Raw genomic sequence first — 19,181 nt, forward strand, 5'->3', positions numbered from 1 at the left:
ATAGAGATTTTTTATTTTTTAGTTATTTTTATATAAACAAATTATGAACACTGGTTGAACAGTAAACTTGCTCACGTCAGCGCTAGATCCACATGAAATGCGATTTGAGGATTGCAACTAATCGCTAACGTTCATCACTGGGTGCAGATAATCAGTGCTTAGTTCTTATTCTGTATTCATAAAACAGAAATCAACGCTGCATAATTATCGAGGTGAGTTCGGTCAATCAGTTGTTGTGTTCTTTTTGTTTATTATCCAGCTGACGTGCGGACTGATCCTGGAAAGAATGATTCTGAGGCATTTAAAAATCTGGGGAAGGATGACTTAGATCTCGAAGGCAGCTGCGCTGCTCACTATCCAATTGCTCCTTATTTCGATTTTAAAGCCTGTTCTGCTCGTTTGGGTTTCATATGTAAAGCGGATTTAACAGGTAGGTTGCTTGCATTTTTGCTCTTGTAAATCATGTTCCTCATTTTTTTTAAAATCAAATAATGATAATTATTTTAAACATGTAACAGTAACAAGTGTTAAGATACTCGATCATTTTTTTTAGCTGTTAAAGAATATACAGCAAATCTGCTCAGAGAAATAAGTTTGCAAGTATTTGCTTTTCTTAGTTTTAGAGTGAATATTGACTTTTCTTATGGGAATTTTCTTAGAGAATTGACTATTCTCTAATGGATTGCTTGAATGTTCTTAAGCTTTCAGATGATTTTCTTACCCATCAATGACCACAATTACTCGATTGTAAAAGCACAAGGTTTAGTCACTGGAGTCTAGAGCAATCTTTCTGGTTTATTTAACTCGTTGATCTACTCACTTTGCAATATTCGTTGCAGGTTTTTCAAATTTCGTGAGGAAGAGATTGAAATTTAAAAAAAGAAAAAAAAAGGAAAAACATGCTGGAAAGTCTTAATATTCAATTTAAATAAAACATTTCAGTACGAAACATTAATTTTCATTTTTAAACTGTTCCCGAAAATGTGATTATTAGGACATTGTATGATTTTCATTATTTCCTTAATCCTTAATTACGATGCTCCTTAATTCTTAATTACGATGCTTCATTTGTCACAATACGTTTATTGTTTATGCGATATTTGACAGATGACTGCTGGATGACATGCACACACAAAATAAGCTACGGGGAGCTTATTTTGTACTCCTGTAAATCGAAATTAATTTCAATTTACAGAAGTACTTAATTTAATGATATAGCACATTTTAATTGAAAGCGTCTGTTCTTAAGTAACGGAATTCTAACATCCATTTATATCAGAAAAAAAAAAGATCTTAATTATGCAGTTTACCTAATACTTTAGACGAGGAAACTAAATGGGTCTTACTTAATAATTGTCCGGCAAGAAAGGTGAATTTTCTACTTTTCACAAAGTATTTTTTATTATTTTTCGGTTTTCAATTATTATAATTATTTATTTGGTTAGATTTTGATATCTACGAGGTAACCGATGTGTTTAAAGAAAATGCATCCTAAAATATGCGTAACCAAAAATATAATTCAAATATAGTCAAATATTTTTCCACCATAAATCTGCCTTAAATTCCACTCCAAAGTGGAATTTAAGGCAGGTTTTGCAGCAATTATTTTATAATTTTGTTTTCCAATTATTTACTTATTTGAAGCATTGCATTTCTCATAGTTCATGAGAAATATAATACTCCAAATAAGTAAATAATCACATAGAACGATTACTTTCATACATATATATGTAATAAATTTTTTAACTTGGGGATATTGTATATTAGGATAACCAAGTTATTTTATAAACTTGGTTATTTTAACTCCTAATCCCAAGTATGCAAACAATTAAGTTTGCGCCTGAAACAAAGTTCAAGTCTAATGATGGTACAACACCAGGGCAACTCATTGTAAAGGTGATAAAGCTCTGATCACTATTCTTAGTATTTTCCCATAATGTAAAGCACATCTTACTAGAAGATGTATATACTGCAATGCACTATGTGTGTGGTCACTACCCAGACCGGTTTCAACCTTTTTTGAGGTCTCCTCAGTGAGTAGCTAGACCCTAAATACCAAGGTTATAGTAATACGGAGCCTTAACAACTTTACATATAGAAGTTGCAACAAGGTGTTTTTATTTTTAATAAAAATCTCGATTTTTATTGAAATAAAAAGATATTAAAATAAAATCGAGATTTTTAATAAAAATCTCGATTTTTATTAAAAATAAAAACACTTTGTTGCAACTTCTATAGGTAAAGTTGTTAAGGCTCCGTATTACTATAACCTTGGTATTTAGGATCTAGCTACTCACTGAGGAGACCTCAAAAAAGGTTGAAACCGGTCTGGGTAGTGGCAATCCACACATGGTGCATTGCAGTATATACATCTTCTAGTAAGATGTGCTTTACATTATGGGAAAATACTAAGAATAGTGATCAGAGCTTTATCACCTTTACAATGAGTTGCCCTGGTGTGTGTGTGTGTGTGTGTGTATATATATATATATATATATATATATTTATTTATTTATTTATTTATTTATTATCGAGCTGCTTTGCTTGGACAAGAAAGAAAAAATATAGATAAAAATTGCAACCTAAAGGTAAACTTCTAAACTTATATCATTTTTGTTTCAGTTTATTTTCGAATTCCAGTTTCATTCGCATTTTGGATTAGTCAAATGCATGAATAAATGAGAGGACTATGATTAGATTTATTTAGAAAGTTTACGAAAATGTTACTTCGTGTTCTAAATTCTTCTGCTGACAACGCAGTCACAAATATTTTCTCAGCTATTCTAATATATTTCTTCTGTTTTAATCGAGTAACGATCGTTCGATCAGATAAACACTTCCTTTTTCTCATTGACGGTCGATTGGTAGTTGATTGTTTGCACTTGACGACTGTTTTGCAATAATTAGACAGTGGATTCCCACTTTTCACTGTAATCGGCTGCTCTAAGACGTATCTGCACTTAGTTCTGTAAAAATGAAGTTTGTGACATTACTGTATCAAGGAACTGTGTAATATGGAGGTTGAGAGCTTAAACGTTCCAACGAAAATTGTATTACATAAAAAATTATGCCAAATTAAAAAAAAAAAGAATCTAAGTTGGTGTTTAATTTCGAAAAAAATACAGGAGCCTTAAGTCAGACGTTAATCATCCAAAAAAATAGGTCAATATTTTCAAATGAAAATATTAGCCTATTTTCTTGGACGATGAACCATTCTGTAAGATGAAGAGTAAGCGAACGCGAGAATCGCACATCTCTGCCGCATTGTAGGTCGTTGAACATACATGATGGACATGGACAGAGACATGGACATGGACATGATGGGCAGAGATGGACATGCATAGTTTTTACACTTCGATCTACACAAAAATCTATCGATAACAATTCAGTATATCAGGTACTTTGGATTGATTGTTAATTATTTAACGAAATAGGAATTATTTGTTGTGCTGTGGAAAAAAAATTATTTTTTCCCTCCATTTTCTATCCTTGATTTCTTACAGGACTTCTTTGTCAATATCCGATTTACGAATTCATTTTGATGAAAGTATAGTTCCGAACTGCCATTCCTTTCTTTCCATTTAATTAAATTCAGTAATGATATTAATCATTAATCAGTCAAGAACCAATTTGTTATTAAAAGGAACACAGAAAACTGACTGCTCACACGGGATATAATCTGTGTGGATGACTTAAAGGATTTTTTTTTTTTTTTTTTCTTGTATTTGCATGTAGTGCGTTTTTGGAATTTGAATATTGTTTACATGTAAGAGATTGATATTGAAAAATCTACTGTTCAGTAAACTGTAAATATTTTATTTCTTTATCACTTAATATAAATTACCATATTGCACAATAGTGTTGATAACTAGTACTATGGTCGACAGTCCTCTTTAGTTCTGTTCATGTTTACTAATTTCGCTGTGTTGGAGAGTAACACGAGAAGCAAATAAGTTTATAAAGTTGCTTCAGTTGTGACTAACTTCATTTCCGTAGATATATACAGAATTAGTAGCTGATCAGCTCAGTATCATTCCTCATCATACTCACGTGATTGTGAGAAGTCTATGAGGTCAAATTTATTGTTATTCTAAAAAGAGAAATTTCATCTTTGAATAATAACTTCAACTACTTATGGCATAAAAACGGGATATCGTATTAAATGCAAAGTTTAGCAGATAATGTTTTTTTTTTCCAAATTGAAAGACGGCAAACTTACTTTATTATGAAATCTCTTTATGCTTTTGAAGTGGGCCATAATTTATCGTTAAATCTTATCAGTGTGTCTCACGATTCTGCATTTGTCATTATTTTTCATCGGCAAACTGATTTCCAACATGTCCATAGCTTTGTGGATAACAATACTTTATATTCCTAGAGCCGTATCGTGTAATATGCAAACATACACGACCTCGTTAATATTTATATTCATTTCTAAAATGCGTATTTCTATAAAAGCCTACTAAAGGGGAAAAGAAATAATAAATTCAGCTTTTCAACACTCAGTTATGCGACATTTCTATATTTATCAGAAAAGATACATTCTGCCTCACTTTGCGCGTAATACCATCCAGATGTCCAAGTTGTTTGTAAGAAGTGGTTGGAAGTTCTTATTTAAAGACGTGAAACACCTATGTGTATTTGTATGAATAATATTCAAGAAAGATCATGAAAAGCGTTTGTGATGAGCTTTTATTGTTCCAACATATGCTGTCATTAAAACAGTACTTTGTTTTAAAAAAATCTAATTTTTTGAAACAATAAAAAAACGAATCTGAAACTAAGTCTTCCCACACCTATATGAATAAATCCTGAAGAGGGACTAGTTAGACTTGAGGCAACATAATTACCATCCCTTATATAAAACTCTCTTCAAAATTAAATGAATTAAATAGTAATTTATGTTAGCAGGTTTCAATGAAGATTTATTGATTTTAAAATGTTATGAATTATGAATATTTTGCAATTTCTCAAAACTATTTCATTTTGAATATCATTATTTATTTTTTAATTTTTCTTAGCTTTAGCTGATCCTTTGAAGGAAATCACTGTTGAACCACGTAAGTTATCCTACCGACCAAATCTCATTAATACATTTCATTTCTTTGTATTTTTTTTAAAGAAGTATATGTGGGTATATGTGTGTGCAGAACTCAGATATACAAGCTTATAAATGATAAGTTTTGTTATTTTAAGCTATAACCCTAAGAAATAGTTTAAAGAAAAGCATCCATTAACTATTTACTCACTTTCCACTTTATTACAATTATTCATTTTTCATTCCCTAAATAAGCTCCAATAGCGTTATCGTGGTGATATGGTAACAGTTGTCTAGAAAAACCTAAATTCAAATCCTGTATAGAGAGTCAGGAACTGATATAAGGATTTCTCTTTTGGTGAGGTGAGTTGTCTCATATGGTGATGGCAGTGTTCTATCGCTCCTGAAAACGCAGGGTTTACATTCTACAAAAGAGGCTATCAGACCTGAAAAACGCACTTGCAATTAACCGACCTAACATACTGGACACGAACCCTTAGCTGCCTCGTCCGTAATTCCAGCTAAATTCAGAACCCTTAAATAAATGATGATTCTGTTTCCCTTTCATTTCGTAAAGAATTCCATCACAATTAATTCTGACTCTTGCAGTAACGGAAATTACAAAGCCTATGATTTACATTCCTGGAATTTGTTCAGGAAATTGACATATGTAGCCATGATATTAATTCATCCTACATCTGGACTGAAACAGTTTTTTCCTCCACCGCAATATGCAAAACCTTGTATACCTAATTCGGTTTAAAAATCTATCAGCAGATATGCTGATACCACTCGTTATATTCTCTATATAGGAACCCCTCGAATATATGCTATTCTAATTTCATCCTCAGATAAGCTTAACATATATTCGAGGATTCAGTAGAGATGTTTCCAGAACAAACAAAGAAAAGTGCAACAATGGGATATATTTTTTTATTATTACGTGTGTTTATCGAAACAAAAAGTATTCAGCATTTTACACTGTGATTGTAAATGTAATAATAATGTTTTAATTATACAAATACTCTGCAAGATAATAATAAACTTTATTATTGTCAAAAATATTATTCTCATTAAGACTTTACATTTAAAAGATTACTAAGAGTTGGTCTATTGTTGCCCACATTTGAGATACAGAATTTTAGGTAATTTAAGTAATTTTAAGAATAAATATAATGGTATAAATCACATTATTAAAAGAGAATATGAAGAACATCTAAGCTTATAATGATTAATTTCAATATACTTACGAAAATAACTTACGTAATTTTCTTTGTCCTCACGAATAAATTTAATTAATTATTATTATTAATTTTTTTTCATTTCACGATTTTCAGTTCGCGAGTGTAGCTCGCTTGGAGCTCAATGGTATTTTTTCGATGACAACTGCTACCATCTCAAGGTAACAAGGTTCAACTGGCACCGTGCTTTAGAATACTGCAAAAGCAAAGGTGCCTCGCTTACATCCATCCACTCTACAAAGGAAGCCTTGTTTCTGTTACGACTGGTAAGGAACGTTTTTTCGTACTTTTAAATTTAATAGTAATAAATGCAATACTAAAATCCCGACTAAAGGCGATGCACAAACATTTCAAATTGTGTCTTTAAGTGTCTTTTAATAGTAAAGGCCACAGGTGTCAAATGATAGGTAGGCTAATCATAATAGCAATCACCTTTAAACTTCATTAGCATATTTTTAGAGAAATGTTACTTAAAAATGTATATTTTACATGACTGGAAAACTGAACAATCTTTCTGCTCATTTGCATCAACCATTTCTATTGGGTGCTGCTATAGATCAGGGATTTCCACTGATGATCTGGAAGATATGTATTAACAAATTACTATAATGAATACAGGTGGAGTGATTATTATGGGGGACTTCAACTATGGAGATATAAATTGGAAGGAAGAAACATCACAATACAGGAAGGAAATGGAATGTTTACACCGACTGAGGGATAATTACTTGAGGCAGCATGTCATTGTGTGGACTGGGGGGGGGGGAGAGTATTGACCTGGTCATAGGATCAGAAGGGCTACCGATAACCAAGGTGACCACATGGCCTCCGATTGTCGAAAGTGACATGAGATTTTGATTTGGGAGATTATAAAACATGAGGAATATTTTAGAAAGAAGGGGTATTTATGTGGAACTACAAGCTTAGGAGGAACCTAAAAGTTGTGCCATGGCATAAAGCACTGCACTGCAAGGAAACGATGATAGTAGTGCGTGGGAGATAGTTAAGAGTTATCTAGAGGAAGCAGTACAGTATGAAATTGTATACCTAACGTAAGGAAGTTTAATCAGACAGGAGTTAGAGCGATGAGTAATATGATTAAGCTGCAGAAGAAGAAAATGCTGTGGAGAGTATGTAGGGAGAAAGGTGACCAGCAAACTTATGAATAGTACAAGGTTCAACCAAGAAAAAGTGATCAACATGGCAAGGAAGGCAATATCAGATTATGAGAAGAATCTAACCGAGCAGGTCAAAGGAAATCCCAAAGAGTTCTTTCGTTTTGTGGCACGTAAGAGGAAGAATGACTATGGAAGATTAACCTTAATGAGTGATGGCCACGAGGAGATGGAAACTGATAAAATAGTTGAGGTATTGATTAACCTTTGCAAGGGTATATCATCCTAGTTAGGTTACTGCTTTAACCTATGTGACAGACATTAATATGGAAATAGAGGTGGGTGAATTGGAGTTTCTTAGGATAATGCAGAATCTCAATGTAAATACAGCTGTGCGATTAGATGGGATATCAGCTATGGTTTCGTGAGCATGTGCAAGGTAACTGGTAATGCCTTTGACCAAGCTGTTTAATCTAAGTCTGAGCTTTGGTAGAGTTCCAAGGAAGAGGAAACAGACAGGGCAAAATAATTCTCTTCAATAACGGAATCATTTAAGGCTGCAGTCGCAAATTGTAGATCAATCGGTATCTCAGGCGTGGTGGCAAAAGTACTGGAAAAATTGGTCAAAAAGAGAATTCAATAATAGATGGATAAAACTAAGATACTTTATAAGGCCTTGATACGTCCACATTTGGATTACTGCGCTCATCTCTGGTCTCCTTGCTTTTTGAGGATGAGGAAGTGGTGGAAAAGATACGAGCGACCAAGATGGTGAGCGATCTGTGAAAAATTCCCATAAATTCCTTGCATCAATCCTATAAAGGGTTTTATAGGATTAATGCAAGGTGAACGTTCCAGTATTCGTCTAGAGAGACCAGAACAAGAGGTGTGTGTGTGTGTGTGTGTGTGTGTATATATATATATATATATATATATATATACATTTCCCATGCCAGAGATCGACTAACTTGGGAACCTGTCGAAAAAAGGCTTAGAAAATTTCCTCTAGCCTGCAACTAGACTAGAACTTAAGGTGCTGTTTCTTCGGGTGGCCTAGCGCTCTGGAAGCAAACGTCCTTTCGGCTGAGCTACACAGGTTCTTAAATTGTATAATTCGTAGTTCCTCTGTAGTCTACTAAGAAAAGAGATGCCATAACAGATCATGTAGCATTGCTACCTGCTCAAACCTATGAAAATGCAGAAAGGATTCATTTGTCGATCTCAAATACTCATCAAAAAATGCTTAGAATAATCAAAATGGTTTTAAAAATATTTTAAATCCCATTTTGAATCTGACATTAATATCGTAGCGTCTGTTTGGCACATTCACGTGTTTTCAAAGAATTATATTAATATTATATCGCTGTTCTTGTTGTGTTAGATTACAATAAGAACAGTGATATAAGATTAAGATAATCGTCATAACCTGCACTCAAATTGGACCACTAGTGGGAATAGTCTTCGTTGTCTATTTGATGCGTGTGTTAGAGATTGATGATACCTAGTGTGTTACCAAGGCGCGTCTAATGTTATATTTACCGAGATCGCTATGGTTTGCATTCAAAATGGAATTCTTTTTAACATCGTAATGTTAACTTCCGTTTCACGACATCATCCTGTTGGTTTCATGAACATTTTTGAGATGTTCCTTTTTTCGATGTATTTTAATATTTGTTGAAATGCTACGACTGCTATTATTGCGGAAGTTTCTGTGATAAAGCAGTTCAATATAGTTATTCCGGTTTTATGACCACATGTTTATTAAAGAAAACTGTTTTTAAAACTAAACAAGTACTAAAAACAGCACCCGACAAGTTTTGTTAGTCGTAAGACTAACATCTTCAGAGGTAAAGAGTACTAAAAGTTTAAAGCACAAACTACTAGAAATTACGAAAATTAGTTCATTTGTTGGTATTGTGAACATCTAAACAGTTCGTTAAGAAACCGAATAACAGATCTATACAACCGTTAATGCGTGTTTGCTGGGGACAATTAACGGTTGCATAGATCTGTTATTCAGTTTTTTAACGAACTGTTTAGATGTTCACAATACCAACAAATGAACTAGTTTTCGTAATTTCTAGTAGTTTGTGCTTTAAACTTTTAGTTCTCTTTACTACTGAAAGTGAATAATTGATCCGTGAAAAATTATCAAAATTGATATGAGCCTGGAATGGTTTTAAATGTTGCGAACAAGTTCAAACATGTTTGAAAATCAGGCGTTCCTCACTTTGCTTGCGGACTGTGCTATTAAGGCCAGCGCGCGCTGGCCTTGACTCAGCCGCCCGCGGTTGTCGACACCTCCGAGACCGAGTAAAGTACGGAGGTATCTATTCTAGGAAACGTGCGATCGCAAGCAAGGTCAATGCGATGGGCTGCGACCCGGCGCCTGTAATGTGCGCTGTCGCATTTTTGCGAAGCGATATAGATTCAATGTAAAGCTAAGGGCACACTGTCGTCTGCTTCGGCGACAGTGTGCCCTTAGCTTTACATTGAATACGACACCGATGATACTCGACTCTAACCAAGGTGTTCCGTTAAAATTTCAGGATTTGTGAAGTGTTCTGTCGTAGGAAAAATTTGAGAAACGCTGATCTAGGAGGATTGATACAGCACGAAGTTTCTTAGAATACCGATATATAAGATCTATCAATAACTGAAGTCCTGAAAAAAAAACTACTGTAATATGGAGGAAAATTTTCTATAGGAAATTATTCATAATGCAAATTTACGTTATTAATGATGACATAAAAGTGAATCTACACCAAAGTTCGATGAAATTGCTTTGCTAATATTAGTATCCAGATAATTAAATCAACATGATAATCAAATTCCTCATATATTTCTATATAAACGTCCTGTGCAATTTAACCAATTTAAAGCGATTTATTCGAACCTAGATGCTGATGTCACATTTTCGTCATTATTTCTACAACGGCCCATTGATCACTCTAAAATCTTTCGCTTGTCTCTGGTAAAAAAAGATACGTGAATGAAGTTTAAATTTATATCTTTCCAAAAAATAAAAGTAAATATAAAGAAGGATAAAAATCATTATAGTATTCCTTACTTCAGTGCAATTCACCAGTCTACCTTTATGATTTGTTGTGCTTGGTTAGTAGAAGAAATATAATCACATTTTTCTTGAATCCCGATAGAAATTTGAATAATAGCATTCAAAAACTATTTTACGTTACATATTCTTAAATAAACAGCAAATGTGCTTCTGTGTTTTTTGTCGGTACCCAAGTTAGTCGATCTCTGGCACTAGAGGTATTTTTTTGCTGCAGGAATATCGTGTTTTCATCTGTCATCTCAACAAAACAAAAACAAAAACAAACAAACAAACAAAAAAAAAAGACTGTAAAGACACCACGATACATGACCTAGGGTTTATGGCAGGTGATGCGTAAATTATTTGTCATTTCTCTTTCTTCGGAACATAGTAGTTCATTGATAGCTTATATTCACCATTAGTGAAGCGAAGGATGGTAACTCACTGTCCATTTGTCCTCATAACATTAGTAGGGATGAAGTAACTCCTGCCTATTTTATTTCAGGACAAAAGGTGTTACAGGATTTATTTATTTTTCTTGGTTCGATAAATGTCTCGTCTGTTCTAATTTTGCAAAAGTTTATTTTCTTAAAATCATTTTTACATTATAAAAATAAAATAAAAAAAGCTTAATATTTATATAAAACCTAATTTATTGTTATCAGTTAAACACTTATGAATAATTTTTTCCTAGCTCTCCAGTAAAACGTTGGACCAGACCAGGATATGGATTGGTCTTAATGCATTAGGATTCGATGGAGCTTTCGAATGGAGCGATGGATCAGTGGTGGACTTTGAGAAGTGGAATGTGAATGAACCGAATAACTTTATGAAACAAGAAGGCTGCGTCACTATGTTTATTGATTCAGGTAAGCAAATGTTGCAGTGTTGTGATCGTAGGATACAACATTGCGTTTATATGAAAAATGTATTATTTTGCCATTTGATCTTTTTGTATCAGTCTCCCACGGTAATATCTAAAACTAATTTTCCCTTTTGGTTTAGCTGATTTTTTTTCTTCTAGAAAATAAACTAAAGCACTAATTGGATTATTAAGTAGAGGTTATAGCGCACAATGTTTTAATCTCTTACTAACATATGGAACTGCAGTACGTCTTTAGCAAAACAGCATTATCTTTATAGTTTGCTCCTTCCGTACATCAGAACTAGGGCTCCCATTTATTTTCCACCTTATAGACACGAACGAGTTTGATTTCCAAAGTTTGTTTTGTGATGAGTCAAAAGACGGATGATTAGGCTAAAGACTGACTAGTACGACCTTCCACCAAGGTGATATGTTTTCCAGGAGGAGCTACTATAGATGAGAAACATTTACGTCCTGCGGTCTCACACGCTTCTTCTTTTTTTTTTCTTCTCTGTATTTGTGGCATCCCTCCCTGTTCCAAAATACAGAGATCTTGCAGGCACCTTCTTTTGTTTTCGACGGATTTAGAATCAGTACCTCGCCGTTGTTGTTGTTGCCAATGTTACAATTTTTCATATTTGCGTTGACGCTATACTTAATGCAATTCATTTCCCGTTTTTGTTATTTAAGCTATCCTTTAGTTGGCAGAAGAAGATCTGATTCGAAAGGCGAGTATCTTAACATACATGAGAGATGATTCATTTAGCAAAGTTTGAAGTGGATAACCACTACCCCAATACTAATGCAGCTATCGGCAATCAAACTGGAAATATAAGTGCGCCTGTCTTCCCAATCCAAAATCATAGATATTTCGATAGCAACATTGGTAATATTTTCCAGATTATTTATGTGCTTTTGTCTTGGTCCATGTTTCTCGCCTTATAGTGCTCTTGTCGTCCCAATTTGCTATATGTTACTGAATGTGCAAGTTCAGGTTTTGGACGTCTGAGTATGATCGTGCATACTCAAGCCAAACTCGAGGTTTCTCACATGTGCAAAAGTTATGCAGACCCATTTCAAGTGACGCAGTTTCTTCATCACTCAGAATTTTCTTAGAAAAAATGACCGCCAAGATACTGGAAATGAATAGCATTTTCCAAGGGTTCTCCGTTCACCTAACTGGCAAGCAATTGTGCTCATATGGAACGGATTGACGCATCCCTTGCTACTTTCTGATGTTTACATTTAGATGAATTGTTTCGTATGCTTTTTTGAAATGATTATTGCTTTAAATTTTCAATAGGGATTGTTTTCGCTTACTACTCTTCACGAAGCTTTAATTATCAAATAAACTTTAATTATCAAATAAACTTTAATTATCAAACCAGCTTGTTTGATAATTATTTCAAGAAATAACGATATCATACATCCTGATTTTAGCTATTACATTGCTGATCGAATTTATCACTGCGTAATCTTTCGAATACACATTCCAGAGTGTTACTAAAAATGCATACCCTCATGCGTAAAGATTTTACCACCCCTGTCGCTGCGAGTGGATGCAGCTGGAAAATGGTCAGTATGGGGATTGTTCTCATGGACATCATGGGTCATCTCAGGGTCCTCTCATTCCGATTGGATCCAACCGCTAATTCTTACCAGGTATTTCCCTACACGATGGCAAAGAAACTCGATGGATCTGGACTCTTCCAGCACGAGAACGCCCCACATCACAAGATACCTATTGTGCAAGCATGGTTTGAAAAGAATATCCAAGCATTTCGTGTGCTCTCCCGCCTGATTTTAACCCCACTGATTATTTGTATGATCATGTGGAACGTAGCATCCTCGGTCGATGCCAGTGCCTCGCTACGTCGATGATCTCTGTAACGTTATTCCATCTGATATAGAATAACTCAGGACACCTTCCGAGGTCTAGTGGGGTCGATGCCAAGACGGATGCAAGCAGTATCTGCCGATAAAAGCCAAACACGCTGTTAGTTAGTTGGTAATGATGTTTAGCTGATGAATGCATATCTTAAACTGTTTTCTGACTTGTCCAGTAGGATATAGAAGAGGCTTGAGATACTAAACAAACTTTCGAAGGCAAATGTTTGTTTAGTTTCCTTATTCATTCATAGGATACAGTGACAGAAGTTACTATTAATGACAACCAGAGTTTATCATTTGAAATGCAACATGCACTCTGAGAGAAATCCCCATGGTCACAGCCTATAAGGTTACAATTGGCTTTCCGAAGGAGCAGAAACATTTTTAAGATAGGCTATTGTGTAATTTATAAAAGGGATAACACAATATCTCACATAAAAATGAGATATGCTGTTACTTATAAGCCCAGAATGTTTCATATACCCCAGAATGTTTCATATAAATTACGCATATATATATATATATACAAGAACTTGGCATACATGCTTGGATGGAAGAAGGAAATCGGCCGTAAGATGCGGTGATTAATACCCTTGGAGGGTAATGGATGGCAATGCTGTAGCCAGTGAAGTTTTAACTGAGGCTCGGCTATTGCTGTTACCCTCCTGCCATGATCAGAGCTTTAATAGTTCAATAACACCTTATCCCTACACTGTCCTCTACAGATAACGGGGAAGATGAAAAGCATTCTTGCTTCGCCCCTTTAAGCCAGTCCTTATAAGGACTATAAGGACATACATGCGTAATTTATGTTACGAACCAGTAGCAATCAGTTATAAAGTGAAAGCAATAGAACTCAGCAGTGATTGTTTTGAATTTATGGTCGAAACAAATAAGGCTAGCAGGCATCTTTTATGCATCCGAATTTTGAGTTTTTTCTGTACGGTTTGTTATATTGAAGGATGAAAAGCTACTGAGGAATGATGCTCTGACTTTTCCTACAATCTTAAACACATTTGAAAAATGTTGGTGGTTAGACTGTACGATTATGAATATCTTTATACAGATGACACCTACCTATACTTTTTTGAAAGTTCATTTTAAGTCATTAAGAGATTGTAGAATTGCTTTTTTTTTTGAGAAATATATGTAATGAGGCATCTTTTGAGAAATATATGTTATGTATAAATGTATAAATGTTCGATGTATATTATTTTATTATTATAGATCGAACATTTTTTTATTGTTGAACATTTCTAGTTAGTTTGATAACATGTGTTTTCAAACTAACTAGTAAATAGTGTAGTCTGATATAGGAGTCATTCAACTAAAGTCTGCATCATCGAATACATCTTATGATATCTTGAGGAGATGATTCAGAACCAAACCGAGGTTGTTTCTTGAAGACATTGTTTTTCGTTTGAAGTCATACATGATTCCTACAGATTATAAATTTCTATGAGAGATCATTATCACTTCATTTTGCGAAAGCATTTATCCTTTTCGAAGGATAAGTGTTTGTAGTTAAAAATTATTCGCAAAAAAATATTGTTAATACACCTGCAACAAGTTCCTTTTCGTGGCTGATTTCTTACGGATTTCTTTAAGGAAGACTGAGATTTCCATGCACGAGCAGTCATATAATCACAGTATAAATATAGTATAGGGTTAAATCAAGAAATGTAAATCAAAAAAAGAACTAAAATTTCTAAGACCGACTGGTTGGTTGTCAAATTAAATGAACCCTATCATAATTGAATTTATTAGTTTGGCGCATTGACAAATGCTGACTCATAAACAGCGGATATAACCATCATTTCTTTACTGAGTCACTCCATTTTGTAATAGAGTTACTGAGCATATCGAATGACATTAAACATGAAACGTATATTTGACACATTACGCCTCTAGTGTCACGAGAAATATAAGCGTATCTCTAGTGAGAGTGAGCGTGTTTCTAAAACGAAAGAAAAAGCAAAAAAGCAATATCACACACACACACACACACACACACACACACACACACACACACACACACACACACACACACACACACACACACACACACACACACACACACACACACACACACACACACACACACATGATGTGTTGAATCAAAAATAAAGATGCATTAATAGAAATCGCGTTATTTAAATGCAGTGATTCACCATTTGGTCCTTCTCTTTGATCCGGGTTATCATTTTTTAGCTGAAAAGAAAAAGAACGAAATGGGAGTCCCATTAGTTTTCCTTCGTCAGAATTAAATATGTTGTCTCAATGAAAAGTTGTAGTCGGTTACTGTTTTGTACAAGTTACTTTTAGGATTTTTATGAAAGGCTTTCTGTCTTTAATGTTAAAATGGTTTGCAGAATGGCATACCAGACCAATGTTACTCTACAGCTTTTAGGGGCATTCATGTACTTTCTGTTTCATCTGCATCATCATCTTTTGGTTCCAATTGAGCTCCCAAAAGAGAACATCGCAATAAATGTAGTACTGGAGAGATCTGGAAAAAAGAAAGTTGAATTATTCTATTCTTGCTTATTTTAAAATTACGATAAATCGAAAGTAACTGCTACGAAAAAGAGTACTGATACATTCTGAAGGTTACTTTTGTTTCCTTGTTTCGTATTACTTACCAAGTATAATCTATTTTATTTATTTTTATTCGCTTTCGTGCTTGTTGCTAATTATTGCACCAGTACAGTTTTATCGAAGACCGACGTCAATAGAATTCTTCTCTGATTTCATTTCGATTTTCAGGTACGTGGAATGATGACAACTGCAATTTGAAAACATCGTTTATATGCAAGAAACAAAACTCATCAACAGCTGTGATAAATACGCCTTCAACAACTCCATTACCTGGATACTGCCCGCATGCTTGGAGACCCTTTGGTAAGTAAAATTTTAGTTAATATCTGTAGTAACATATACACTTGTGTTCAAAAGTTAAGGACAAACTACATTTTCACCTCTATATGAAAAATCTTTCATGAATACAGTCAAATGTGGACATAAATTTATTACCAGCATATTAATAAATTATATTACACACAAACCAAATTGTGTCATAAATTTCTTACAAATTAAATCGCGATATGTTTTTTGGCAAAAGTTACAAATTTCCTAAGGACGTATATAAAGAATTAATGTACAGTGCTTACAGAAAGCTATGTGGAGAAATATTTTACTATAGAATATGTCCAACAGGAACTGCAATGAAGATCTCACAACGTTGTACCATGCTTAGCACCAAGTGATTCAGGAATTCTTGAGGCAAACTGGCCCACTTCTCCTTCAGAGCAAGGTTAAGGCTTTGTTTTCTTTCTGAATGGGAATTTTGAGCAGAAGCCCGTCTTCCTATTGCGTCCCAAACGTGTTCTATAGGGTTCAGATCAGGGGAGCATGCTGGCCACTCGAATCCATTAATATCCTCGGTCTCCAGAAGTATCTCCAATGCTCGTGTACGATGTGGTGATGCATTGACATCAATAAAAATGAATTCTCGCCAGATCAAGTGTTGTCGAGAATCTGAGGAAAGACATAAACAACTCTCATCTGTAAAGAGTACATTAGCGAATTGGTGTCTCGTCCAATTTTATCGATACAACACTTATTTTTGGTAAAAACAGTTAGTAAAATGAGAGCATTGTTTTCGTCTCATCGAAGCACTTATAGCTTCGTTATTATATGACTATTTTTGTGAATACAAGAGTGAGAAGATCAGGAAAACACAAGTTAGGCCATGAACCATTCAGACTGTTCAAATTAACACAACGATTGTGGGTTAAGAACAAATTAAATGAACAGAATGGGGAGAACTGAAGGGATATCTTCGTCAGAAGGGACGCTTTCTTCCCAGCTTACCTGCAAAAATCTCTTATTACTGATGGTTGCAAAGAAGCGGAAAGAAATATCCCCTATTTTTTGAAACCTTGTTTTTTGGCACTATTATCAGTAATATTTCGAGCATTTTTGCACACTTCAGTATCTACTTCCCATTTTCAAGAAAATTCGTTGAACCTAGTAAAAACTGTAGTATTCAGTATAAAGACTTTGAATCCATGCTGTTTGGTCAATAGTCTTAATGGCACATGCCTTCCTAATTTGTACTTTTCGCGTTATCAGTTGAATGTTACGAACTAAGTACCCAGTACTACAAAATTAACAAAACACTTAAAATATAGCGTAACTCGTGCAGTTTGCGATGAAGTAGGTCAAAATTTTGTATAGTGGGGTATAATACAATATCTGTGAAATAAGGAGACGAGAGAAACATAGGACAGTTATAAAGAATATTACATAGTATATATAAGAATTATCGCGAAAGAACACGACAGAAGCATAAATAATGTGCTTAAAAATATTGTCGCATACCATCAGTACAGAGTATGAACCCGTTCTTACTGCTAAATGGTGAATCATGCTAGATATAGAAGGTGTCTATAAGATTTTATTGCAACATATTCCATTACTGACTGAAGTGGTGGTTGTCGGAATGCAATGTGACACCCATCAAACGTGTGCATCCCATACCAAGCGTTCGATCGGATTTAAGTATGGTAAATGTTTTAGCCACGGCACCCGTTGGATATTTGCAGTTTCAAGATACTCCTCCTCTTGAGCTCTATTGGCAATGGTATATAATCATGCAGGAAAAGAAAATCTGGATTAACGTACCCTTACTGATTCCTACATATAATAGGTGGATTTCTTATCGGTATCCATATTAAAACCGCATTACCGGCCAAAACGTCAATAGACGTCAAGGTTATCATGGATGCGATGTTCATATTAAAATTGCAATATCGTTGATATTACATTGAAATACGAAGCGTATGAGGATGCGTATTTGATCCATAATGACCGATTAGGTGGTTAAAAACATGAGAAGTTCAGCCATCGATCATTATTCTGCCCTACATGAGAATATTATATCCACTGTAATGTTCCCTTCTCTGATGTTGAACGGATGGCCTTGGTTGCAAAAGGCGATACAAACCACTGGCTTCTTTGTTTAGTCCACTTGAATTGAGCCTTCTTGACACAGTCCAGTGGGAATGTTTTCACCTGTGGTCGCAGCAACTTCAAGAGATAGTGAAAGTACACGATAGGATTACGTCTTAAAATTACATTTTAAATATTACTCTTCTTCTAATGATTTCTCTCCTGAAACTGCATTCATAGTGGCGAGACTACACTTCGTGAAACATTAAGTTAACGGGCCATCTTGGCCTGCGAAGGGACGATCGTTATCTAACTGCTTGCCATCTCAAAGAAACATCTCAATGATGACTTGACTTCCTGAACGTACTGGAGATATCTCACTGAGCAAGGAAAAAAGACGGAAATGAAATGATGTGATTGCAATCCTTGTTTTTATTGGCATGAATAATATTCGTTATGTGCGGACCAGATCAATGTTTGATTATTTCCTGTTCAGTACTCATAATTTGCATATCAGAATGTCTTATTATATCAACTATTCGCTTTAGGTGAGACTGTTGAAAATAAATTCATGAAAAACCTTTAGTTCTGTTAATTTTGTTGAATCATATATATTATTAGAGTAAACTCTACGTGAAAATGAAACAAAATTATCATCTGGCAATTGTTTGCTTTTGGTCCAAGTGCATTATGCGAGTTTCTCAGGTACTTGAACACTTTTCCAATGAGCAGTCTAGCCATTTCATCGGCGACTATTTAAACATCATTTCAAGAGTTAATTTCTTTAGCAGTTCTTAGCTCATTCTTAATTCTTACTCAGTGATGTAAAAGAGAAATTATAAAACATTAATTATACCTAATAAATTCCAGTATCTATTTCAAAATAAATATTTTGATTTATTTGGTAGGAACTTTTGTATTGTTATATAAGAATATAAACGTTTTCACTAAATACATGAAAATATTTCTTTTGATTACACAGAAATTTTCTTTTCTAAATATTACATTTTGATTCTATAAAATA

At 34.3% G+C, this 19,181-nt stretch overlaps 1 protein-coding gene across 1 annotated transcript in view; it reads left to right on the forward strand.

The window, feature by feature from the left end:
* Window positions 1–19,181, forward strand: part of LOC150110329 (macrophage mannose receptor 1-like) — a 154,717-nt gene that overhangs the window by 66,395 nt on the left and 69,141 nt on the right. The window contains exons 10-14 of the mRNA XM_090392932.1: window positions 260–430; window positions 5,022–5,060; window positions 6,376–6,545; window positions 11,144–11,318; window positions 15,971–16,105. Of these exons, the coding sequence (XP_090249058.1) occupies window positions 260–430; window positions 5,022–5,060; window positions 6,376–6,545; window positions 11,144–11,318; window positions 15,971–16,105 (690 nt within the window). The remainder of the gene's footprint in view (window positions 1–259; window positions 431–5,021; window positions 5,061–6,375; window positions 6,546–11,143; window positions 11,319–15,970; window positions 16,106–19,181) is intronic.

The sequence above is a fragment of the Typopeltis vanoorti genome, chromosome 1, assembly GCF_054136105.1.
Source record: "Typopeltis vanoorti isolate ZY-2024b chromosome 1, IOZ_Tvanoo_1.0, whole genome shotgun sequence".
NCBI lineage: Eukaryota > Metazoa > Arthropoda > Arachnida > Uropygi > Thelyphonidae > Typopeltis > Typopeltis vanoorti.